The sequence below is a fragment of the Rhagoletis zephyria genome, unplaced genomic scaffold (assembly GCF_001687245.7).
Source record: "Rhagoletis zephyria isolate East Lansing unplaced genomic scaffold, Rhagoletis_zephyria_1.1 Rzeph_scaffold_00952, whole genome shotgun sequence".
Taxonomy (NCBI): Eukaryota; Metazoa; Arthropoda; class Insecta; order Diptera; family Tephritidae; genus Rhagoletis; species Rhagoletis zephyria.
This window is the reverse complement of record NW_016158036.1, coordinates 104,304-130,597: the sequence shown is the minus strand read 5'-3', so window position 1 is coordinate 130,597 and position 26,294 is coordinate 104,304. Positions and strand designations below refer to the sequence as shown.

Here is a 26,294-nt window from a genome sequence, read left to right as displayed (position 1 = left end):
AGGCATTGTTGGGGTGATTCCCTCGGTGACAGCCCACGAGGTATTGCTTCGACAGCATGGTGTTGTGCTCTTTCACCGCCAGCATCTGGCTTTCTTCATGTAGGTGATGCTCGGACGACATGACATGACAACCTGTAGCCGTACGTAGAGCTGCATTCTGGCAGGTTTGGAGGTTCCTCCATCGGGTGTCGCTTGTCCCCGCCGTCCACATTGGTGCCGCGTAGTTAGCCACTGACCGGCCGATTGCCTTGTAGGTCGCGAGCAGGGTTTTTTTGTTGGCTCCCCAGGTGATTGTTGCATGCGTTGCACCTAACCGATGTTGTGTTGCGCCTTATCAGGTTGGTGCAAACGCTGCAGAACCATCTGTCCTGGGTGGATGTCCTGTGTTGCGTGCTTGTGGATGGTCCACTGGTTGATGGTTGGGCGGGTGTTGGCTGTGTGGAGTTACAGGTTTGTTGGTTGTTGCAGCACGATGCAACAAAATTGTTACTCCACTCCCTGTGGTGCCGAAGACCTGAGCATGCCTTTAGATGGCACCAGGCGTTGCAGCGGTTGCAGCGGACAGAGGTTGAGGAGTGGTGTATGTTGCGGTGGCAAACACTACAGATCCAGGGCCCGGGATTTTGTTCTATGCCGGCGCGGACCAGTAGTATACGGAGCAGACTTGCCGGTGGGTCATGCTCCCATGGCAAAAAATTTGGGGGGTTGCTGCTGTGGTGATGGTCCTTGGTCGGAGTGCGTTCTCCGAGTCAATCCGGTACGTAGAACCGACCATCTTGGGATTGTATTTTGGCCTTTACTGTGTGGTGGTGTGTGGGCAAAGCATTGACAGTGTCATCGATAGTATTCCAGTTCTACGTTGTAGCAAACAAGATCAACATGCTTGTGCTACCCTACTGTGTTTCATGTTATCACAACGTTCTTTAATATTCAGCAACTACGATGCATTCAAATGTCACAATCCTAGAAAGGTGGCAACTAATCATATACTCTGTTTTTTGTTGCGAGTTTACACGTTTGTTTTAGTTTCCGTAGAATTTATTAAAAAAAATGGATTTTGGTGCCGAAGATAATCTAACTGTGGAAGAAATGCACTTCATAGCCGACTTGGACAGGTACTTTTCCAATTGCCATCATTACCGGAAATAAATTCCCTCTGATTCTTCCAATATTTTCATGTTTTTACAAAGTCGCCAGTTTGGTTTTCTCAAACTGACAGCGCCTGAAAATGCTCCTATACGTATTATCGTCGAGCGTGCTGTAAAAATTCTGCAACATGTTATTATATCAACAAAGGAAGAACAAAGTGCAAATATAGCAATAAAATCAGAGGATGTGCCTCAAGAATCTAACTTACATGTGATTGAGACAGAGCAGGGAATTGATGGAGTGTCTAAAGAAAACAGTACCCAAGTGCCTGCTGACTTTCCAAGTTCCAAAAGGAAAGAAGAAGAAACACCAAACCAAAACTCAGTAGGAACCTCCGCGACTACACCGAAACATGATGGCAATAAAAATAAAACGAGTGTAGATTTTATGACCTACTGTAAGTTGGGCCATCTTCATTTACTTCTGGAAGAGTACGATGAAGGTAGGTGTAATGTACTCTTAGTATGCATGTATAATTTTCACTAGACCATTTTGTGTGGGTAACCTAACTTGTTTCCACTTCATGCATAAGTGTATTTTCTTTAAGGAAGTAGCGAACCTAACGACATATATACATATATTTTTTTACAATTTTTAATTACAGCCCTAGCAGCTTATCAAAAATATTACCAACTATGCTCAAAGAATTGGAAAAATTTGCCTTTCCTGTATGGCCTTGGAATGGTTTACTTTCATTTTAATGCATTCAGATGGTAAGTACCTACCTTTATATGATCATCAAAGGTTTTTATAGCTATATAGATTTTAGCACTTTTACTTCCATACACTTATGTACATACATACATATTTACATAAAACTAAGTTAAAGAAACTTTAAAAATTATAACTTAGTATATGGCGGCTGCTGTGGTGTGGTGGGTAATGGGCCTAGATTCAAGCCCAGATTACGTCAAGCATAAAAAAAGAAAAGAAAAAGTTGTTCCTAAGAGTCTAATCTAATAATCTAATATTATACTACGCCGAAAAGTAGTATATGTACATTTTTCAAAAACTATGATGAATATGAAAAAAATCGAGTTGGTGTTGTTGTTGTTGTTGTTGGAGCAGCATACAAGTTCCCCAAAGAGTTTTTGGGGAGTGTTGCTGGAGTGACAGTCCTTGGCCAGATATAAACCTTGGCCGTTCCGGTTACGTAGACCCGACTGTCGTGGGAACAATGAAAAATCGAGTGAAAACTATGAAAAACTTTTATTGTAAATGAAGACGATCAATACAACACCTCGTTAAAAGTGTGCGGGATGTCCTAATTTTTCTAAAATGCAAAATGGATAAGAAAACTGACTTTAATTAACATAAAAAAAATATATATACAAAAATGCATCTAAGCATCCCCTCGAGCCTTCTCCACTGCTCAACAGTGTTGCACAATAATTAGAATTCAGTGTTGCTGTATCGCTGCAATGAATGAGCAGAATTGATGTTCCACACTGTAAAAATGTGCATTGCAGTGCAAAGATGGTTTATTTCATTCAACTTGCTGATTTGAAGCAATAAATTATTTAATTTGAATATGCGCATGAAAATTTTATGCAGATCGGGGGAAAAAACTCAAAGCGTCAAGGTGTTGCCAACGATTTTTTGATTAACTCAATTATTAGGCTCCACTTTTTTCTTTTAAGTGTGATGGCAACACTGAGTATAATATTTCCCATGTTTTCTTTTTTAGTTCGCTAAACTCCTTCCGTAGGGCACGATGCACTGCCTTTGTGCGGTTGAATCCGCCATATTTATTTCTCACTGCCATTGAGTGATTTTAATTGTAGTAATTAAAAAAGTAGAATTTAGTGTATTTGTAAGAAGTTAACAAAACCAAAATTAATAAAAGTACTGCAACTCAACTTTTTATGTATTGTGTGGTTATTTGTGACGACTAGTTTTGTGAATAATTGATGAATATGTGCAAAAGTCTTGCAATGGAAAACAAGAAAAAACATTTCATACACTAATACAAATCGAAACACTAGACACATTTTATTGAAAATAGTATAAAATAAGTTTCGAAGAACGCATTCAAATATTTAATTTAAGCGGACCAAGTAAACATTAAAAGAATATTTCGTGGAGTCCATGAAAGAAAATTATTTGGTGTGGTTTAGTATGTGTATACACCAATATTTCAAGAAGGGAGCGTAATCTAATGCATTTGTTTTCATGTACCTACCCGATGTCGCTAGTTACAAAAAAAAGATCCAAATTTACACGAATTTTAATAATTTGAAAGAAAATGTGCTAAACGTAAGTACGGATTATTGATAAACATTAAAGTAGAATACGTGTGTATATATTTAAGCTTTATTGATACATATTTGTTTAAAATGCTGTGTAAAAGTTTATGTACATTTGTATATACAGACGCATATGTATGTATATATGTACTTATACGTGCATATGTATGCATATACATACATATGCACATATCGATGTAAATGCATATACATATGCATTTACATTTGTATTTGCTATGTCTGCCTGAAAACACAAGAGTATTGTTCTTAACTTGATAAACAAAAAATGTACACTGTAACTAAAATAGATGTTGATTTCGTAATCAAGGTATGATAAACAAAATGTTGAATAATATTACATGTGTAAAAATCGTATAGAACCTTTTCTATGACACACATCGGTATAAAATGTATGTATGTGGAATGTCTGGTCACGTAGGCACGAGTGTTGCGGTGTTGAACCGTCTCTATAATATAGCACTCACATATATACATACCTATGTACATAGCTGAGTACGCGCAGAGTGCATAAATATGCATCTTGGGGTGGTTCGAAGAGGATTTTTTAGAATTCTTTTTTTGTTTTTGCAAAGCTAACACACAGAGATAAATAAATCATTCATGCTCACATACTGGGAACACAATAAGCTTATGTATGCCTGTGTACAATCTTATGTCTGTATGTATTATGTACATATGCAATGTACTTGACCCCATACTGGGCGGAATTGGGAGGTGATATTTGCGATCATGCATTAGTATACATATGTATGTGTTATGTTTCCAATTATAGTTTTTAAAAAGTCGCCTTAAATCGTATATTTCTGTTGTTTTTATGCGATTTTCTTCTGTACGATGTTTTTACATGGTTTACATATTCCACAAATTTTTTACGGCTTTGATTTTCCGGTTTAAACCTTTTTATTTATTTTACACTTTTTTGTAATAGAATAGAAGTTAGTATCATGACCCCCAAAAAGGAGCCTGTCTGACGTTGCATTGCAATATATTCCGAAAAGGCCGTAAAATTGAGAAATTTCAGAAAGCAGTTGAATGAGCAGTCACAGCTTGCATGTTAAGTGTCTTTCCAAAGAGATTTATTTTATTTCCGAAAGGCGAATTGCAGATTGCTGGGGCAGCACGAGCAAGTTGAAATGTATTTCTGAAATCGATTTGCGCTCTCTCAATTGCAGTCACATCTTGCAATTGAGAAATTGCGTGGAAAAGTTGAAAATATTGCCACGTCTGCCACGCTCTTTACTTTTATATGAAAGAAAAACGCAACGGGAGGTGCCCCTTCCACCAAAAAAAAAAAAGAGTTTTTTTTATAAATCACGGTAATTTTTAGCGAATTGAAACTTGTAGTTTACTTTCCCTTACTAAAATTGAATGGGCTATAAAACTGCATACTCGAAATCTTTTTTGGACAAATAATTAAAAAAATTAAGTTTGTTAAGTTTAATATTTTTTTGCACTTTGTGCAAGCTTTGAAACTTGTATATATTGTTATAAATAAATAAATAAAGATAAGTTTTCAACATCATTTGAATTTTGCTGCTATTATTTTGACCGCCACTGTATGTACCTACATATATACATACATACGTATGTACATATTTAGAACCCGTGAATTTCCTAAACGGCTTTTCGCGTTGCCATTTTCAACAAACGGTACATGTTTGAGTAAAAACATTTGAGCTGAGTAAAAAATATTTCCTACTAACCGAATGATTGTTTACAGGCGGAAATAACCTTTTCTAATTCGTGGAATAGCTAAAAAAAGATAGGAAGTTTACATATAAACGTGATTAGCTTAATCCATAATTCCTGTCTGTCGGATTGATTACAAGTTTTTTTAATAGCTACAAAGTTAGAGTTTTTTGGATTTTGTTGTATTGTGAAATAGTTTTTTTCTTTAATTAATAATATTTAAATAAAAAAAAAAATAAAAAAAAAAAATACTGTACGATTTATAGCCCGAACACAATGAAAACGACTAGCTACAAACCACAGCTGTCAAATTATTTTAACACGTACTCTTATGTAGATAATTATTTTGGCGATGACCGGGCTACGCGACGGCCGTGGTTGTGGCCAGATTAGATCTATTTATACTTTTCTAGCGACAGATAAGGTTCTTCCTCTTCTTTTATGTCAAACTCATACAAATTCACCCGTCCTACTGACCCCCTGTCCCTATGGACAGACCCCATCGAGGCTGCACGCTTCCTGGGGCTACCGCTAGTAGAGCTTGACGACAACGATTGAGGGACTAACCGATCTGGGCGGGGTGTTTGTAGCCGCTACAACAACAACATCACGATATTTGGATCGCGATCCTGGATCTTCATATTTATTGAATTTCTTGCGCTATATTTAGCGTGCAGCACACAAAATTATGTAAATACTGACGCGATAAATATTGAACGTTTAGCATACACTCAGGATCCATCAATATTTTGAGATCCATCAATATGGATCACGATCCAAATATATATATATATATTCTATAGTTGCGATCCCGTAAAAGGCCAGAGGGCAATTAAGAGGACAAAGAAGAGATATTAAGGCCCTCTATCTGTCAGAAGTTACCAGTTTTATTCCTGCTAATGTATGTTGAAAAATACTTAATTACTTGTTTGAGTGGATTCTATTGAATTTGTAAGTATTTTGAGCTGTTTACATACAAAAGTAAGCAAAATTTGGAAGTTACCATTTTTTACTAGAAAGCGAGCCTCTACTTTTTAGTGTTACTCTCTCGTTCCGAGCGTATTTTGATTTGTTATCAGTTTTACTAGTTTTAGCCCGAGGAATACGGGATTGGACCTTATGAGTTAAGCGATATAATCGCAAAAAGGGCTTCATTATATAATTAAAAAAAAATAAAATTAACAAAACTCCTTGAGCCTTGAAGGTAACTTTTTGTACGCTCGGGCGCATTTTATTTCTCATAAAACAAGTACAAGTTACCGAAAGACATGTCGGGCACCATGCATATAATTTGTATTCCTTTTATTTGTTTTTGGAGCTCTAGGCCGAGGGTAAATAAAACAATTAGATGTCTTATACGTTTTTTGTTACTGTATTTTGAATTGTTTACATTTTCATGCTTCTACTTGTTGTCACAAAGTTTGTACGCATTTTTGCACATAAGTACATATCGTCGTTTAAAGTGCAAAACCGCGTATCAACAAAATGCAAAACCGCGTATCAGCAAAACCGCGTATGTGAAGGTGTAGAAATTATTTTCTAAAGTGTAAAAACACTCATATTTCAAAATGGTTCTCTTTTTTATGAAGCAATCGCATATCTGCCTAGTGCGACTGCTTTATAAAAAAGATAACCATTTTGAAATAAAATCACTCTAGAAAATAATTTATGCAACCTCACATACGCGGTTTGCGTTAGCTTGATACGCGGTTTTGCATTTGGTTGATACGCGGTTTTTCACTTTAAACGACGATATGTATGTATGTTTAGTTGACCAAGCAAAGCCAAGATTGTAAGTTGTGTTTTGTTGTATGTTTTTAAATAATAAATTGACGCAGACATTTTGTCTTCTGCAGTCCTGCAGATACATACATATGTTCCTTTAGGTTAAATCCGAAATATCGACAATAATAAACAAACAGGAATATACGACATCTAATTGTTATATTTACCCTCGGCCTAGAGCTAAAAGCAAAGTTAAAAGACGACCAAAAAACATACCTAACCATTTTTTATTGCTTGTCTAAAATAAATTACAATTTGTATACGTATGTATGTATGTATTTATGTTGTAGATAAATTTTATCTACTAATTCAATTTAATTTTGTAGGTCTATTAGAGCTTTTCGGAGCTTACTTTACCAAGATCCGAACTTTATCCGAGCAAGTGAAGCTCATTTACGAGTTGGGCTTATGCTAAAAGTCTTTGGGGAATATAAATTGTCTCTGAAGCACTTGAAACTAGCACAGATTGATAATTCTCCATGTACGTTTTCTAAACTACAAAGTAAGTTTTATTGCTTGATTAAATAATATAATTAACAACTTAAATAATTTATGAATACATCATATATTTATGTATATATAATTCATTTCCTAGTAAAATTCCATATTGCTCATCTATATGAAGTTCATAGTAAGCATAAAGCGGCCAAAGAGGCTTATGAGCATCTGCTTACTAGTAAAGAGCTGACATTGGAATTGAAAGCTGATATTTATAGACAATTAGGTATGTTATTTATATATGTATTTATGTATATACATACATGCCACATTTTAGGATGGATGTATCATTGTGTGGAATCATTGGGAGATAAAAAACAACGAGATAACTATGCAATAATATGTTTACAAAAGTCAATTGAAGCAAATCCGAAATCAGGACAATCATTGTATTTACTAGGCAGATGTTATGCTGGAATTAACAAAGTGCACGACGCTTTCATAGCTTACAGAAATTCTGTAGAAAAGAGTGAAGGAAACGCCGATACGTGGTGTTCTATCGGGTAAAGTATACCTTCACATCATAACTGTATGCAAATGCTTAATTATGTTTTTTCCCCCGCCTGATATAGAGTTTTGTACCAACAACAGAATCAACCAACAGATGCATTACAAGCGTATATATGTGCAGTTCAACTAGATAAGAATCACAAGGCGGCGTGGACAAACTTAGGAATATTGTATGAGAGTTGTGGTCAACCGAGGGATGCATATGCATGTTATTTAAATGCAACAAGAAGTTTAAAAAATGTTAGTCCATAAAAATTATTTGTAAAGGTTTATAAAACATTTTCATTTATAAGTTGATATTGGGCCGTGTTAATAACAAGTAATGTTTAAGCAAAAAACAAAACCGACTTCCATTCTCATATAAAAATTTTAGATTATCGTTAATTTCTTTATGATCCAATGTTCGGGTTTAAACCAAAGTAGTATGGGACCACCTGTGAGGTAACACCTTTCCTTAAAAAAAAATTAATTAAAAGAATTATAGAAATCGGTTTTCGTGGTCCAAAGTTATGCGGTAACATAAATAAAAAAAAAATAAAAATATTCCGACGAACTGATAACCTTCTCCTTTTTGTGAAGTCGGTTAAAAACTAAGCGATTGCCTTTTCTTAAAATTTCAATTTATCTGAATAAATCGACTAAAAAGTCTGAAATTTTAGGAAAAAGCAATTGCTTAGTTTTTATTCATAGGGCCCATTATCTACCCTATTTGTTGCAATTTATTTATTTTTATTTTTACATTTCCAATGTAGAATACCCAACCAAAAGAACCAACTAGCGAAAGTAAAGTCGGAAATTTGAATTTGAAATTGCGTACAACTGGAAATATAACAGCACGAGAGTGTCAAGGTCTGGGTAAAGGGCTAACCCAACGTATCAAATTTTTAGAAGCTCAGTTAGCTCAAGCGCCTATGCCAAGTATTACTTCGAAAAGAAGGCAACTTTGTTCTATTGAAGAAGCGTGGAATTTACCAATTTCATTGGAGATGAGTTCGAGACAACAACATCAACAAGCTACACATGTGCAGCAACGTCAGTATGGCAAAAGTGCACACGGTTCGGTATGTTAGATATTTTATTTATTTGAAATTAACGTGATATTGATATATAAGTACTTACTCTAAAGTAGGAAAATCATATGTAGCCTTTCAGATATGTGTATGTACATGTGAATTTTATTCACATACTAGTCTAAGATTCGAATAGGGCAAGGACCTTCACCCAAATCTATTTAATGAATTAAATCTATTTTGCATGAAATTTACCGTGTTATAAAATATTTCTCGAGTGGGCTGGCTGAAAAAATACTGGTCAGGATGTTTTGAATTTAATAATAATTTTTATGATTTTGCACTCATCTGTTGAATGAACAAATTATATACCAATCGAAAGTATTAAGCCTATAGAATGTGAAATCGTTGGGTTGTCTATCTTTTTCCTTACCTATTTATCGGGTTGGCAGGAATGAGCAGGTAAGTAATATTAATAATTTTCACTCATCTGTTTAACACACTCTATAGGTTTTAAGCTTTCGATTGGTATATAAACTCAATCCATTATATCTGCGTTTATCCTTGATTTTTTTAATATTTACAATGTTTTGCGAGTTATAATTTTTTTGTTATTTTTTACAAAAATATGGTTCATGCTATACCCAAAACCTTATAAATCAAAGTTTCAAACTGTATACAAAATCAGTAATTTTTAAGCAAAAACCACAACCAACTTCAATTCGCCTATAAAAATTTAGATGTACCGTTAACTTTTTCATGAATCAAAGATCGGAACTTAACTAAACTAGTATGAGACCACCTGTGAGACACCATGCATATAATTCTGTGTCGGTAACGTTGGTAACGAGATTTATCGTCGATAGTGTAGTGGTTATGATAACCAGACATTGAACAACCGGCTCTTAACTGGGGATTAGTACCAGAGTTTGTGAAAACGGCCCTATGTCTGGTTAACACTAACTGCAGGTTAAACATCGTTATCGACGTGATCGACTCCTTAACACCCGATTTACATGATTCAAGTATTTGAAAGCAATTCTTGCTTATTCTCTTTTGTGTTTTCTATTTTCAATTCTGTTCAATTCAAGTTTTTGGTTCCTTAAATGGGAAACAACGAAAATGCCAAAAGCAAAAGCATGAAAGTTGAAACGACTTGACGGTACAGACGCACGTGTACTCGTCCCTTTTCTTCTCACCCCCTCTCTTCCACATGCGAGCAGAATTGAATTCAATACTTGAATTTGTAAAAGCAGTCTTAACATATAGAAGGGAGTCGATAACGTCGATAATGATGTTAGACCTGTAGTTAGTGTTACCAGGCACTGAGAACCTGGTCCTAATAAGGGCCATTTACTTACACCCAGTTACATATATGAATGAAATGCAAATTGATAAAACTATATAAAAAGTTTAAAATTGTGATGACAATTCGTTAAAATTTCCTTAATTTTGTATACAGTTTGAAACTTTGATTTATATGGTTTGTTTAAAGCATGAACCATGAGGATTTTTTATTTCTTCTTGATCCAATGATCGGATCTAAACCAAATTAGGGCCGGTTGTTCAATGTCTGGTTATCACTACCAATACACTATCGACGTTTTCGACATCATGCATATAACATGTGATCGTCGTTGTACTTAACCAGAGCTTCTACCTCCGATTTGTGTTAATCAGACATTGAACAACCGTCCCTTAATATGGGACCACCTCTGATGCACCACCTTTCTGTAAAAAAAAGGATTATAGAAATCGGTTGACTTGGTCCAAAGTTATGCGGTAAAATACATCAAAAAATATATTCCGACGGATTGATAACCTTCTCATTTTTTGAAGTCGGCTAAAACAATGGTGTACGGAGATATAATGGAGTGAGCGTGTGTAATTTGTTCATTAAACGAATGAGTTCAAAATTAAAAATACAATAATAATTTTTGAATATTTAATCAAGGGCCGGTTGTTCAAATGTCTGATTAGCACTAATGGCCAGGATTTTTTCGGCCAATCCACTCGCGAAATATTTACAGCTATCGACCCCATGGTAGTATTAGCCAGACATTGAGAAACAGGCCCTAAGGACCGTTTGTTCAATGCGAGGCTAACACAAACCGCAGGAAAAAGCTGCGGTTAACTGCTTTACCGATTACTTTATATATGCGGAGACAATAGCGATGTTTCACTTGCAGTTACCGCAGAACTCCACAGGCGAACAGCGATGGCCTACCAACTGTCATTTTGACGAGCAATGTGATTGCAAGTTTTTGTGTGTGGGCACTTTGATGTCTTGAAATAAGCATTTGCCGCATGACGCCACCAGACAACATTCTCTCAATTTCGGTGTTTAAAAACATTTAAATCTTTAAAAAACTTGCTGAATAATTTCCTAAAACGTAATCATAAATAATCCAATAAGGAACAGACTTTTATTTTGATTTAATATAAAAATTTCATCGATGTTACCACCAGCACGCTTTCTTTCAAATGAAAATATGGCTGTCAAACTATCGAATTGCCTGCAATAGATGTCAAGCAATAAGCGCTGACATATATTGCAGCACATGAGAAATAGGCGGTCTCCATTGGAAATATATTTTGTGACATAGTTTTCACGACATCAGTGTTTTCCTGTGGAGACAGGGCCTTAGGGCCGATTGTTCAAATTGGCTATAACTGCTTCCCAGTTGAACGTCCTTATCGACGTTTTCGACATCATGCATGAAAACGAATAGTGGAAGTTAATCAACAATCTCTACTTAAATAGGCCATCTGAAATTGGGCCTTAGAAAAAAATATAAATTAATTTTATGAATAGTTGCGTTCCATATGCTTCACGATATTCACGATTTGCAGGAACAGCTGTTTTCTCCATTCATAAACCTTAAGGAAGGTGGTCACCTGGAACGACTTCCTGTAAAAACCTGCAAATCGTGAAGCATCTGGAACGCAACATAAGTATAAATTTAATAGCATTATTTTGGAATAAAATTTTAAATTTGTAACGCTAACAACCTTAGGGCCGATTACTCAATGTCTGGTTAACACTAATCTCCGGTAAAACATCGTTATCGACGTTACCGACTCCATGTTCCCACGACAGTCGGGTCTACGTAACCGGAACGACCCAGATTTATATTTGGCCAAGGACTGTCACTCCAGCAACACTCCCCAAAAACTCTTTGGGGAGCTTGTATGCTGCTACAACAACAACATAATGATGTTTAAACGGAGATTAGTGTTAACCAGACATTGAGTAACCGGCCCTTAGTATGCTGTATGCAAATGAAATTTTGTATAGTTTTAGTTCGCTTCTATGTATTTATTTAGCAATCCATTATTTAAAATAAATTTTGATTTTTCTGAAGGCTCTGTTATGCATACTTGGCATTGCATGCACTGCTATACCATTTTTACGTAGAAATCAAAAACCAACAGACTTCTACGTATGTAGTGCTGTGCGTTCGATAACCGATTACACGCGAGGCTCATTTAACAGATTTCTTATGTGACAGCTCTCAAGCCATGCCAAGTATGCATAACGGAGCCTTAANTCTATGTATTTATTTAGCAATCCATTATTTAAAATAAATTTTGATTTTTCTGAGAAACCCTGCTTTCACGCAAAAAATCACGTTATGTAGTTGGCAACGCTGCATGGCTTTTATAGGATGTGCTATTGATAATACTGCATGTGTTCACGTGTTCATTTAATTCTTGACAGGTTAAGTGCGAGGTAATTCCNCCTGCTTTCACGCAAAAAATCACGTTATGTAGTTGGCAACGCTGCATGGCTTTTTATAGGATGTGCTATTGGTAATACTGCATGTGTTCACGTGTTCATTTAATTCTTGACAGGTTAAGTGCGAGGTAATTCCTCCTCGAGTATTTAAATTTGCTAAGTACATATATCACTAGATATTTGGTTTTCTCTTTATAAATTCCAGGTAATACAAGGTCCACCGCCACCATACCCGCATCCGCAACAGAATTTAAACACTGTACCAACAAAGCGTTTCAAAGATGAAGCCCTCCAGCACACAGAGTCGGGCAACCGCCCGGTTCAACCGGCTTTTTACCTTTCACAGCAGCAATTACAAACATTACAAATCCTGCAACAAAACCAAAGCACTCTCAATCATCAAGAGCAGGCGTTGTTCCAACAACTTAGCTCACAATATCGCCTTATGCAACAATATCAGCAGGCAATGAGGCAACAGTTGCCACAAAATGCACCATCGCCACAGCAACAGCTTTTGCAAGCTCAATCACAAGCGACGGGATATCCCATGCGTTCAACAGCGGCATCGTCGTCATCGACTGTAACACATGTCCCTATAAATTCGGCCTCGACTGCGCCGTCGATAGTGAACCCGCCTCCCACATATGCTGGAACTATTGAGGAACAAACAAAATCAATTGTGCCAAAGACATCTGAGTCAGCAATTGGATCAGGAGACCTGGCGCAATTGTCACCAAGCAGTGATCAACTAGGTGAGTACATATGTATGTATTTAAAAAGAAAATCCGAACACGTGCCTTCGACGTGTGCAGGTATTTGCTTAGCATGTAAAACATAACCTATAAAAGTTCACATATAGACTCCCCCCTAAGGGAGCGGCGACCAAAGAGCATCGAGCAAAGCGTCGATTTCAAGCGCATATGTTTCAATGGGAAAACGCATAGTAGAAAATGCGATAAACGATTTCTTAGCACATGCTAATCATAGGGGCAGGGAAGACTTTACCTTAGGTTTTTTCAACTAATTTGCTGTGCTGAGAGGTAAATGCAACCTCTGTGTACATTTTTAGTGCATAATTTCAAAAATGCCAAATTTTGAGTTGGGTAACTTTTGAAGATGGTTTGCGATATGCATATCGTCGTTTAAAGTACAAAACCGCGTATCAACAAAATGCAAAACCGCGTATCAAGATAGTGCAAAACCGCGTATGTGAATTATGTAGATTATTTTCTAGAGTAAAAACACTCGTATTTCAAAATGGCTCTCTTTTTTTAACCGACTTCCAAAAAAGGAGGAGGTTATCAGTTCGTCGGAATATTTTTTTTTTTTTTTTATGTATGTTACCGCATAACTTTGGACCACGTCAACCGATTTCGATAATTCTTTTTGCATCGCAAAGGCAGTGTCTCAGAGGTGGTCCCATACTAATCTGGTTAAGATCCGATCAGCGGATCATGAGATATATATATATATATATTTTTTTTTTTATATGGGAGTTGAAGTCGGTTTTTTTTTTGCTAAAAATGACTAGTTTTATAAAGCAATCGCATATCTGGCCAGTATATTTCAGGGCGAATGGATAAGGATTAAGCCAAGAGCATGTGTAAGTAAATCCAATTCTTGGCAGCTAATGCCAGATACGCGGTTTTGCAGAATGACGATACGCGGTTTTGTACTTTAAACGACGATATTTTTATTTAAAACTTAAATACTATATTATTTAGGTGGGCATAATAAATATGATCTCAATATGACTGAAAAAGTTTAGAATTAGATACTGTCCGCAGATATACTTTGGAGTGAACTCACTTCAGTAGCACTCTGAATGCCCCTCTGACGGAAAATTATAAGATTTGCACAGTCGCCATTATGCTTAGAATTTTATACTAAATGCTTATAGTATATTATTAACGTAAAGGCAAACAAGAAAAAAAAATTAAATTTGTATTGTGTGTTAAATTTAAATACATATATGGTTATTAACTTGGTTGTTATATGTTTTGCAGGTGTCAGCGATCAAGAGTTAACCGCTTTTCTCTCGCAAAAGGATTTAACATCCACATTTGCCGAAGATCTGTTAAAGACGTTTAGTGCTGATAACTTGGACATTAAAGAAGAAGATATTGAAGCCACTACTGAGGAATTATTCAACGGCCTTGATAAAACCTTGGGCTCGGACGATAAAACGAACGCACGCTTACCAATAAGTAGCGGTAAACAAGCATTGGCAGGATCAAGTACATCAGGGAAAGTTGGTACTGTAAAAGAGGAAATCGGTGCTCAAGAAAGCTCGGATGTTAAATTGGAAAATTTTCGCGATGAGGAATCCGAAGACAAAGATAAATTTGACGATGATCTCGAAGAGACGTCAAAGTTTAGCATTCATATGGATTCTAAGCAACTGTCAGCAGCGGTTAAGAATCTACCACTCGATGAACCACCTCCTCATTGTTCAGTTTTACATATAAACGCACCGCCGCCCTCGCCACCCGATTGCCCGCCACAGCGTCTTACCCGTGAACAACTCTTACCGCCCACTCCATCAGTTCATTTGGAAAATAAGAAACACGCCTTTAGTCCTCAGCTGCAAGAGTTTTGTCTCAAGCATCCAATAGCAGTGGTGCGGGGCTTGGCTGGTGCACTTAAGTTAGATTTGGGTTTGTTTTCTACAAAAACACTTGTCGAAGCTAACCCTGATCACAGCGTTGAGGTACGCACACAAGTTCATCAGTCACCCGATGAAAATTGGGATGCGTCACAGGCAAAACGAGTGTGGGCCTGTATATCGCATAGATCTCATACAACTATTGCGAAGTATGCACAATATCAGGCGTCGAGTTTTCAGGACAGTTTAAAGGTGAGAAAAAAAATATTTATTTACTATTGTAGATATTAAATTCGATCAACCACACACTTTAAAACAATAGATCTTTTTTATAAATTTCTGTCACCTGTGATGATATCAATTTACAATAACTTTCGTTCTACATAAAGAATGATGATGAGATATAATTAACTGAAAATTTGCTGTATGTGTTATTTAACCGTCCTCAATCGTTCTATGTTTAACTATTGGTGTGAAGTTATAATCCGATTTTCGTTTCCAGGATGAACAGGATAAAGGTCCCGCGGGCCTGCAAACAATGTCTGACTCAGATTCAAAGGATTCTGTTAGTAATTCAAATGTCACTGGAAAGCGGAAAAAGCTGAAAAATGGGAACAAAATGTTAAGGTAAATTAATTTGCAATTCCACTCGAAAATAATCATGGAAATAATGCACTTTCAAATTCAAAAATGAAAATACTGGCTAGACGTTGCCAATATTTTACCAAAAAGTGCTAACAGAAAAGCAGGGTTTTTCGCTAACACCGTTTAAAATACGTACTTGAGCGGCGTTTGATAGTAGGGCTCACGACAAATAAAATACAACATAATTACATATTTGCATTTAAAAAATTAAATTTGCAATTTTGCAATTCAATAAGAATTTGTATTTAAAATTTGCAGATTCGGCACAAACGTAGACTTATCGGACGAACGTAAATGGCGTACACAGCTGGCTGAATTGCAAAAGTTACCTGCATTTGCGCGCGTCATTTCCGCAGCCAACATGCTGTCACATGTAGGTCATGTTATTTTGGGAATGAATACCGTGCAGTTATATATGAAAGTGCCGGGAAGTCGAACTCCAGGACATCAAGAGAACAACAATTTTTGCTCCATCAATATAAACATTGGCCCAGGCGATTGCGAATGGTTTGCCGTTCCGGATGCATATTGGGGTGGTATTCATAACCTATGCGAAAAGAATAACATTAGCTATCTGCATGGTTCGTGGTGGCCAGTGCTGGAAGATTTGTATAAAGAGAATATACCCGTTTATCGTTTCATACAACGGCCCGGTGATTTGGTATGGGTTAATGCAGGGTGAGTTGATGTTTTGAATGTGATTATTTTTACGTTTTTGTTTTATGTATGCACATACATACATACATACATGCATGTGTACGTTCACTAATGATGTTAAACACAAATCAATTACTAACTTTCGTTCTACTGAACATTTTTTGTAGAGATTTAATTATCTGATAAAGTGAACATTTAATTAACTCATTTGCTTAATTTAAATTTTCAGAATTTTGAAATTTAAAATTTACGAAATCGTCTTTTACTTGCAGTTGCGTACATTGGGTGCAGTCAGTTGGTTGGTGCAATAATATAGCATGGAATGTGGGTCCCTTAACAGCGCGACAGTATTCCCTTGCAATAGAACGATATGAATGGAATAAATTGCAGAACTTTAAAAGTATTGTACCAATGGTGCATCTTAGCTGGAATCTCGCAAGAAATATCAAGGTTTCGGATCCAAAACTTTTTGAGATTGTGAAGTAAGTGGCATTTCTTTAATAATAATTAATAAGTGTATATTCAGTAAATCAAAAAAGTTTACGTACACTGCTTATCACTGAAGAAAAATCTTTAAAAATCGATTTGGTTTAATCCGGTGTATATGGACAAAATTTTTCCGAATGTGATAGAGAATGTATGTAAGTTTCTGAACTTTAGCAACCGATAATTTCGCGAAATCCGAAATAATTTGCAAACAAAAACCAATCTGTGAAAAATTTAGTTTAGTCTGCACTTATACACGCCTGAGAAGGAACCGTCTACTCCTCACGGCGAAATAGTCAAAAAACTATGTCATTAATGATTCCTGTAATGGGGTAGCCAAGTTGGTCGACGAACACTGTTCTGCAGTAACTTTTTTGGTGATACACTCAATTCATTCTTGTATAAAATTAAGAGAGCAGTATTATGTTAGTTGGTTCCTACTTATTACCATGCAATTGTTAATTAATTATACCTATGCTACGCTATTTTTGTGTTCATTTTTTTCTCTCCTTTTATTGTATGTATAAAGCCGATTGGCGTCAAATAAATAAATAAATAAAAAACGGTAATCAGGAACTTAATTTTACCCCAGAAGTATGAATGCCGTTTTTGGCTTTTTAAGTTTTACCTTTTTCTTGAGAAAAACTACAAATTTTAATATTTTATTTCTTACAGAATGTGTCTTCTTCAGACTCTCAAAAATGTATTGCATACCTTGGAATATGTAAAATCAAAAGGTGTCGAGGTACGATTTCATGGACGTGGGAAAAATGAAGCATCTCACTACTGCGGGCAATGTGAGGTAAGTTGCGCTTCGTTTCGCTTTCAATCCGCAGATATACTTTGGAGTGAACACTTTAGTAGCACTCTGATTGCCCCTCTGGCGGAAAATTATGAGAATTGCACAAGGGTCTCTAGATCTCCTTCATGTACACCACTACTAATGGTGTGCATTTCGAGAAAAGACCAACAATTAATAAAAAAAAAATTATACATATTTTTTCGCAATTTAATTTAATTTTTTCTTCATTTTTAGGTTGAAGTCTTCAACATTTTATTCATACGGGAACAAGAGAAACGTCACGTTGTGCATTGCATGGCATGTGCACGTAAGCTAGCACCAAATTTACAAGGCATTGTTTGTTTAGAAGAATATCGGCTATCGGAGCTTTTACAAATTTACGATGCTTTCACGTTGTATAAACCACCACAGACACTGCCACAAAGTCCCCATACGTCGAATATTTAATATTATAATGATTAATGGTAATGATAAAGACATTCGTTAGTTGATTTGCATACATACATAGTTTCATACATTTAGAGATGTCGGAAGTAGTAGGTCTATTGGTAATATTAAAAAATTATACAATTTTTATAATAGACAACAAAAACAACAAATGCACTGGTATTATACTTACGTAGGCATATTTTTATAATATACAATATTACACAACTACATATAGTACATATTTCATTTAAGCCGTTTACGACGAGTAAATTTACGCTCTTCTTATAGACGTTTAGCACTTGATATCATAATTATTATTCTACGTACGTAATTTTATTTCTTAGGCAGTTAAGGCATTATTATCTATACATTACATGCATAATTATACATACATATACCTATACGTACGAAAATTATACATATGCAATGCTATTTAATTTGTTCTATACACAGAAAATTAGTTTAAATACACACATATTATTGAAGCAAGGTATTTATAAAAGATGTGCGATTAATGAATTGTGTTAAATATTCTATTAGGTTGGGTTGTATTATTAATTCATTTAAATTTATCTGCCACGTAAAAAAAAAACATAAAATTTCTACAAGGAAAGAAAAATTTTCCGTCACACGACGTAATAAGTACTGTGCGCCATTGGACGCAACTCTAATAATACGACCCAATAATTACCTAACTTATTCATTAGTATCGAAGAAAAATTAGGTTGTTTCTTTAGCATAAAACCTTTTAGTTAAATTGAATGGATAAAATCATGATTGATAAGTTTACAACTACAGACCTAAGTATAGCATAGCGAAGCGGCAACATTTCTAGTTGCTTAATCGTACAGCTTTTATAATTAATATAATAAGCGTATTGTCGTCAAATACGTACATATGTATACACACTTATGTGGGTATGCATGTACAACCAACCGCGCATACATTTGAATTTACGGGTTTTCAAAATATTCAAATCAGGGACCAAAAATTACTGTTATCTCGAATTTACAAATTGAAAGCGTTAACCGAATTCTGGAATTCTACTCTGTATTGCGATTCGAAAAACAAAATCATTCGCATTCGAATACTTGGCACTATGAATTTGTATTAGTTCGTGTCGCCTTTCGAATCGCAATACAGAGTAGATCACTGAAATTTAATGATATAGTTTTTTCACAACAGTTATTAGATGGGGAAATATTTTTTTTTTTCACCGATAAGATTTATTGTCTCACGTTTATTTTTACGTTGTCTGATTCGCGATAAAACTTGTAACTGTTATGTCTCTGATTCAAATAGTTTGTACTACGAAAAAATGGCGCAAGCTCAAAAATAAGCTATAAAACATCTCCATATAAGCATACAAATAATATAGAACTTGTATACATATGTAATTAATGATCTCAATAAAAAAATTAATGAGCGACGAAATAGCGAAATACAAAAATGTAATTGCAAAACCACAAACACGGTAAAAAATTATGTGCTGTATCGAATAAAAAATAAATAAAGAAATGTAAATCAGGCCAATGTCAGTTCTAGATTTAAACAAGCCTGGGAAACAAACGAATATATTTTTATAATAATTTGGAAAAATATAAAAATATATTTTAGAAGTACGTATATCACATACACACGCACATAAGTGTTCAATATTTGAATCAAATAAAATTAAAAAAAAAAAAAACAGCAAAATTAAACAAAAGTGAATATGTCTTGAAAAAGCGCGGCGCTTAAGTAAAGCTATGCTGGCGTAAGGCTTATGTTTACATGTTGGCGTTCCTCAAACTTCCGTTTTTTTTGTTGTGTTGTGTTTTGTTTTGTTAAGGGCCGAATTTACAATGCGTGCTTAAAGTATTGTTAACCACCAAGAGTTTAATTATGATTTCATATTCACTGTCGCATAGCTAACAATGAAAATTCATATCGCCTGGAATTAAATAACTTCGCATAATCAATACTTTTTCTATACAAATGTAAATTAAAAAAGTTAAATTTAAATTAAAAGTCAAAAGAGTTGTAAACTCTTCTTATCTAAGCACTTTGAATATGAAAATCAATAGGTAAAACAGCTCATAGACGTTTACTACGCACTGTGAATTTGGCTATTAGTGTCTTCAAACCACCGAACAAAATTCGTTCAAACATTTATTGTTATTTTACATCTAAATCCATCAAAAATCATATGTTCCACTCCAAGTTTTTTTGTTTTGATTTCGTAGCCAGTTTTTTTTTTTTTTTATTTGCAATTGTAAAATAAAGCAACAAAGTCATAAATGGCGTATCCAATACGGGTGCTAAGATTGTTAAAAAAATCGCGCCTTTAGTTAAATTCTAAACGGGCCTTTTGATAATGCGTAAGGAAGTGAATGATTTAAGCCTAGAACTCGCCCTTTATGCTCCATCTACTGTAAATATATTTATTAATAGTCGATTTCTTGGTATCCAAATGTATTCTTTTTGAAGCTGTATGAAGCTTGTATGCCTCATCGGAGGCGGCAGCTCAAATCTTGATTTAACTTAATATGTATATCTTTTACATAAAATACATTTCATGCGTAATTCTGTATAATTTATACGTAGTGTGAAATTAATAAATAAAAGAAAAATTATGTGGAAATGTGTTTTTTATATACATACATACATACAATTTGAATTTGTGTTTTTTTATATAAACATAGATTTGAAAACGAGGAAAACTGGTGCTGTTATGAAATCTGAATTTCTACGAAGGTATGTAGTGTATTCAAAGTGAATGCTACGTTTGTAACTTTTTGAATTCAGCGATAGCCCTAAATACATACAGTGCCGGACAAAAGTATTGGCACAGAGTATTTTAAATTAAATTAAAATAAAAAACTTTGCAGATATTGCAAAAAATTCTGTGCTAATTTTTTTTTATTCCGGTACTGTACGTGTTCACCAAGCCGTTTTGGCCTTCCCCAGCGGCCCAAAGCAAGCTCGAGCCAGTTTCGCACAGACTACCTATCCCTATAACGATAGCTACCCATTCAATTCACACGTATTAGCACTTTCAGTACAAATTTGTATTTTGTAATAATTTCAACAAAAAAGCATATTTAAAAAATCTCTAACTCCATCTGTAATGTGCGTAGGCTCGATTGCTTTCGCACTGTCGATGCAAGTCATTCTTCTTTTTCACCACTCTTCCTTGATTATAAGCTGCATCTAGTACTTCCCATGCCAACTTTTCTGGCAAATGCACCTTTCTCTCCTTTTCCCTAGCTGCTTCCAGAATCCATTTCATTGCTAGAAAATATGAACGCTTCTCAGTCACTGGGATTGGCACTTGATACTTGACGCCACCGCGTTTTATTGCCGTCAATTGCAATAACGGCCGACTATTTTCTATTGCCTTGATTAACAGTTGTTCAGGATCGGCTATTATTGTATCTTTCGCATCCGGATTCAAATTCATGCGTTCAATTTGTATACGCTTCATGCATTCAAAAGATTTTGTTAGCAATTCTCTGGCCAGTTTCTTGTTGCCACCCTTCGTTATATAATTGGTCATTTTGTTGACCAAACTGTTATAGAATATTGATTCGGATTCATCGTTCTTAGCTGCTTTTACCGGCATATGTGAGAGCTTGATATACTCATCAGTTTCTTTTAGGCTGAGTTGTTTCTGTTTGGAAAATATAGCATCGATGTAATGCGGCGGATAGCAAGACATGCCACGCGTGAAGCCGCATACCAAACTGCAGGGGATTGAGTAAATGAATTGCAGTCATTGGTCAAGAAAATACTTCAAATTCTACCTACCTGAGTGGCTCAAGGCGACCGCATAAACTTCGCAGCATTTTCTCTCACTAAATCGCAGATCACTAGGTAAACAGAAACTGCGATTCTACGGAATTTATTTAATAAATTTCATTTGGCACCTTTGCGATACTCTTATTTTATCGATAAATGTAATAGGTTGCCAACACTTTTGTGATAATTTTAGTACACAGTAGCGCAGAATTTATATTTTGTTAGTTGAAATATTGATTCGTTACTTGCTTTGGGATCTTGAAATTCCTTGTCCTGATACATTAGTTAATTAAAATACATTTCAATAGACTACATCGCTGTTGTTGTTGTAGCAGCATACAAATTCCTCAAAGACTTTTTGGGGAGTGTTGCTGGAGTGACAGTCCTTGGCCAGATATAAATCTGGGTCGTTCCGGTTACGTAGACCCGACTGTCGTGGGAACGACTACATCGCTGTTGTTGTTGTAGCAGCATACAAATTCCTCAAAGACTTTTTGGGGAGTGTTGCTGGAGTGACAGTCCTTGGCCAGATATAAATCTGGGTCGTTCCGGTTACGTAGACCCGACTGTCGTGGGAACGACTACATCGCTGTTGCGCTTATCGTTTATAATTTATCGATAGTTTTCAAACACGTTCGATTGTTGCCCATGTTTATCGGTAGTCAGCTGTTGTATTATTGATTTTTTCAGTGCTTTGTTTATAAATTCGCAAGCACCTCCTGGCGATATTAGGCGATTAGGTCCACAGTATACATTAGGTCCAGGAGAAAACCCCCTTGCTTCTAAACGGAATCGCCTTCGACAATTCCAACAGAAGATATTTTAACAAGCATGACCCCACAGGACGCGGATTTGGCTTTCAAAACCAAGAAAAGTCAGTTTATTTTTACGAACTAGTTAATGGTTTAATTTGTATAACTTTCTTTTATGTTTATATATATGTATGTATATACCTAAAGCTTCAGAGAAAATATGCGAAAACATACATATTGTCGCAAATGATCCATCATTAGCATTCTTTCGGATACAGGAACATGTCCGTAAGGTGCTCCAGCCAATATCAGATAAGAGAGCGGAAGTTATACAGCTGCAAACAAATTTACAAGGCCATTGCTATGACATGGAATATGCTGTTGGGTAAAGAAGTGTAATTTTGTCTTCCACTTTGAGATAATTATTTTACATATTTTTTATAGTGCTGTGAAGAGCGTGGAACACTCTGAGGCCATCTTCAAAAACATTCAAGAAATGATAAAAACCTCTATATTTCTGAAACAGCAGCTGAAGTATGGTGAGATAAAGAACAAATCAAAAAAAGAATCAACTAGTAGTTCAGTTTATAAACGATTTTCCGCACATTTGACGTTGGATTTGCCAGAACTACCTGATTTTAGTGGTGTTATGCGTGAAACAAGCCAGCGTGTGGAGACTATGATGACTTCGACAAGGGACAGCCATCCTACGCAAAGTACTACTGGTGAATTGCAGAGATCACATACAACACTGCACTAGAAGGAGTCAAGGGCTGAAAATTTTTTATACCCGAGTATGAGGGTATTATAAAATAATTGTTTGTTACAGGCTAAGATAATCGATATAGGTATAGACATATATGTATGTATGTAGGTATACTCCGAAATGCTCAGAGTGAAGAGAGTCGGTTAAGCCAAGCCTGTCTGTCCGTCCACCATGTACACGATAATAATATTAACAATTGGCGCTTACACAATATCGCTAGCTTAGAATGAAAAGTTGCTAAGTCCACTTTTTATGAAAACTCATATTTTGATATAGGAGGCTAGAGAAATTGAATACGCATCGTTTCGAAAATTATAAAGGTACTTGTGTTATTTTTTCCTCTTCATAAGCACTAAAAGGAAAATTTGCTAAGTCCAAAAGAAGCACCACAACTCCGATAAGGCCAAAATAATACGACATCTTTTAATAAATATCGAATCCTTCTGATTCTTATGGAGTTTTGCTTTGCTTTAAACGCGCAAAATGTTTGATTCAAAGTCTTGCGAAATAGTTAAAGAAAATGGCTATAGGAAGATTTTTTCCTCTCCTGTAAAATTTTTAAAATGGGACTTAGCAACTTTTCTTTCTAAGCTAGCGATATGTTATTGTTTGGCCCAGCTTCTCCGATTTGTGGCGAGCGCCTTGAAGGTGTCACACAAAGGGGAGGGACCTACAGTTTTAGACGCAGATATGCCCAACGACTCGACTCATCTCTTAGCATGCCCACTAATCCCCACTTAACTAATGCCTCTGTCCCTATGGACAAATCCCATAGACGCTGCTGGGATTGTAGTTGACCTTTTTGTTTGTTTTTGATGTTAGTCGGACACTGGGCTCGATCTCAGGCCCTGCGGAATGTTATACAAGGTAGGATGTTATAGAAAATGGACGAAATCGGCCAGTAATGGTACCTCGAAAAAATGCAAAAGCTACAAAATTTACACAAATACTGGATCCAAATTGTTAAAAATTAATATGAGAAGGAAAATTTTAGCATAAGATAAGACAATTATAAAATTTTTTTAAAGTTAGCCCATTTACGTATGATGAAATTCTTATCTCAGTAGCCAATCCCTACCAATCTCGGTACGAACATTAATTAGATGAATATGACGTAAATGATGTGATTCATTCCATTTAAAATGTTCATAACTTTCATTGGAAATATGATATCGTACGATTTTTAAAAAAAGGCCTCATTATAGGTTTTTGGAAAATGGGCGTGGATCCGTGCACTTATGGCTACATAAGTGAATCTCGGTATTAACTTCATCGATTTCTACCAATATGGTTCAATCATATTAACGAAAATATTTGAAATGGGTAAATAATCTCCCACTTATATGCCAAGGTAGTTTAGAGAAAGGTGAAAAAACTATGTTCAATACGTGCGCCGGGTATATAAAGATGGGTATTTTGTATATATTTGTCTAGGTTACTGCAATTTATAATGAGGTTAGATTACTACAGCTCATAATTGAATACATAGATATCATGTCGTCGCTCCCAACGAAGAGTAGCACATCTCAAATTACCGTGGAAGACTAGCACGTTTCACTATTCGCGTCGAAGACTAGCACATTTCATTATTCGCGTCGAAAAGTAGCACATTTCAGATTCTCGCGTGNATACATATGCTAATTTATTTATCTATAGTATAATTTATACAAAATACTAAAGAATAAAATGTGATATATAATGTGTCGTTTATCTCAAAATAGGTATTTTTTGTTAATTTTGGAACGATCTACAGGTTTTCATCAAAACTGACACTATGTAAATGTTTCTAATGTTAAAAACGCATCTGCACATATTAAATATAGTATTAAGCATGTACATACATACATACGTACGTACACAATGCAAATATTGTTTTATCTTAAAATTTCGATATCGAAAAGATATTATAGTATGTGCACTCTTACATACATATGTATTTATGTATATACATATATGTATGTGCATATGTAAACATTTGTGTTTTATATATGTAATATATGACGGGATACATATATGTGTATCCATATGTATGTACATATGTACATATGTAGCAACTTTCCTTCAAATCTCATATCAGGGATACATACGCCTGTAATTGGACACTTTATTATTGCATACGGCACGTTCATTCAAAGATCTCCGAATCGAATTTTTGCCTGCTTTAGTTGATTGCACCCATGCTCGTTTGTAGATATGTATGTGCATACATGCAGTTAAGTGTATTATATTTAGATATATGTATGCATACATATGTATGTATATATATGCACTAGAAATCGGCGCGGGACTAAATATTCAATCCGATCCCGCCCATCCCTACGTTTTTTCATATTTGTACCGCGGCATAGACGAGTATTTGCATAGTTAAACTGGTTAAAATTATTTTATGAGTTTTTCTAATCATTTACTAAATGTTATGCCGAATTTCCTCTAGGATCCATTTGGCGAAGTATTTAGTTGTATCCAGTTACCATTAGTTAAAAAAAAAAAAAACTCTCAGAAAAAGCCAAGAACAGCATTGGTTTTTCTAGAACATATTTATGTCGACGAGTTCAGACTTCGTTCTTTCAAACTGGCTCTCGATTGCGAATAACTGGATATGTGCAAAATTTTGCTATTGAATAAATAACTTAAAAATAATATAAAAAACTCAGTGCGTGTAGTCCCTACGCGGGGAAGAAGTGAAACTTAATAGAGGAAATTCCAGAAAGAAAGAAATGTGCGA

The 26,294-nt window shown here is 35.4% G+C and overlaps 5 protein-coding genes across 7 annotated transcripts in view; 3 read left to right on the top strand and 2 right to left on the bottom strand.

The window, feature by feature from the left end:
* Window positions 1–209, bottom strand: part of LOC108362171 (uncharacterized) — a 1,256-nt gene extending 1,047 nt beyond the window's left edge. The window contains exon 1 of the mRNA XM_017615041.1: window positions 1–209. Within this exon, the coding sequence (XP_017470530.1) occupies window positions 1–121 (121 nt within the window). The 5' untranslated portion in view covers window positions 122–209.
* A 756-nt stretch (window positions 210–965) lies between these two features.
* Window positions 966–20,530, top strand: Utx (Utx histone demethylase). Of its 2 annotated transcripts, XM_017615024.1 has the most exons (15): window positions 966–1,115; window positions 1,191–1,591; window positions 1,754–1,862; window positions 7,217–7,392; window positions 7,486–7,614; window positions 7,666–7,891; window positions 7,961–8,138; window positions 8,651–8,959; window positions 12,853–13,399; window positions 14,654–15,504; window positions 15,755–15,879; window positions 16,156–16,575; window positions 16,827–17,036; window positions 17,716–17,842; window positions 18,077–20,530. In XM_017615024.1, exons 1-15 carry the CDS (start codon window positions 1,051–1,053, stop codon window positions 18,287–18,289), a joined length of 4,086 nt encoding a protein of 1,361 aa, XP_017470513.1. In that variant the 5' UTR covers window positions 966–1,050; the 3' UTR covers window positions 18,290–20,530. The 2 variants fall into 2 exon arrangements, with proteins under 2 accessions (XP_017470513.1, XP_017470514.1); XM_017615025.1 differs by lacking the exons at window positions 966–1,115; window positions 1,191–1,591; window positions 1,754–1,862 and adding an exon at window positions 2,830–3,405.
* mRpS7 (mitochondrial ribosomal protein S7) lies at window positions 20,501–22,379 on the bottom strand. The gene is made up of 2 exons (XM_017615027.1): window positions 22,061–22,379; window positions 20,501–21,996 (listed from the first exon to the last, which is right to left on the bottom strand). The coding sequence occupies exons 1-2, from the start codon at window positions 22,096–22,098 to the stop codon at window positions 21,366–21,368; spliced, it is 669 nt and encodes a 222-aa protein (XP_017470516.1). The 5' UTR covers window positions 22,099–22,379; the 3' UTR covers window positions 20,501–21,365.
* A 328-nt stretch (window positions 22,380–22,707) lies between these two features.
* Window positions 22,708–23,777, top strand: LOC108362163 (protein MEF2BNB homolog). Of its 2 annotated transcripts, XM_017615029.1 has the most exons (4): window positions 22,708–22,925; window positions 23,011–23,188; window positions 23,248–23,342; window positions 23,430–23,777. In XM_017615029.1, exons 1-4 carry the CDS (start codon window positions 22,883–22,885, stop codon window positions 23,561–23,563), a joined length of 450 nt encoding a protein of 149 aa, XP_017470518.1. In that variant the 5' UTR covers window positions 22,708–22,882; the 3' UTR covers window positions 23,564–23,777. The 2 variants fall into 2 exon arrangements, with proteins under 2 accessions (XP_017470518.1, XP_017470517.1); XM_017615028.1 differs by having other exon boundaries at window positions 23,248–23,777.
* The window catches only part of LOC108362161 (forkhead box protein I1-A-like), a 20,898-nt gene continuing 18,116 nt past the window's right edge, over window positions 23,513–26,294 (top strand). The window contains exon 1 of the mRNA XM_017615026.1: window positions 23,513–23,597. The gene's annotated coding sequence lies outside the window, so the exon portion shown is untranslated. The remainder of the gene's footprint in view (window positions 23,598–26,294) is intronic.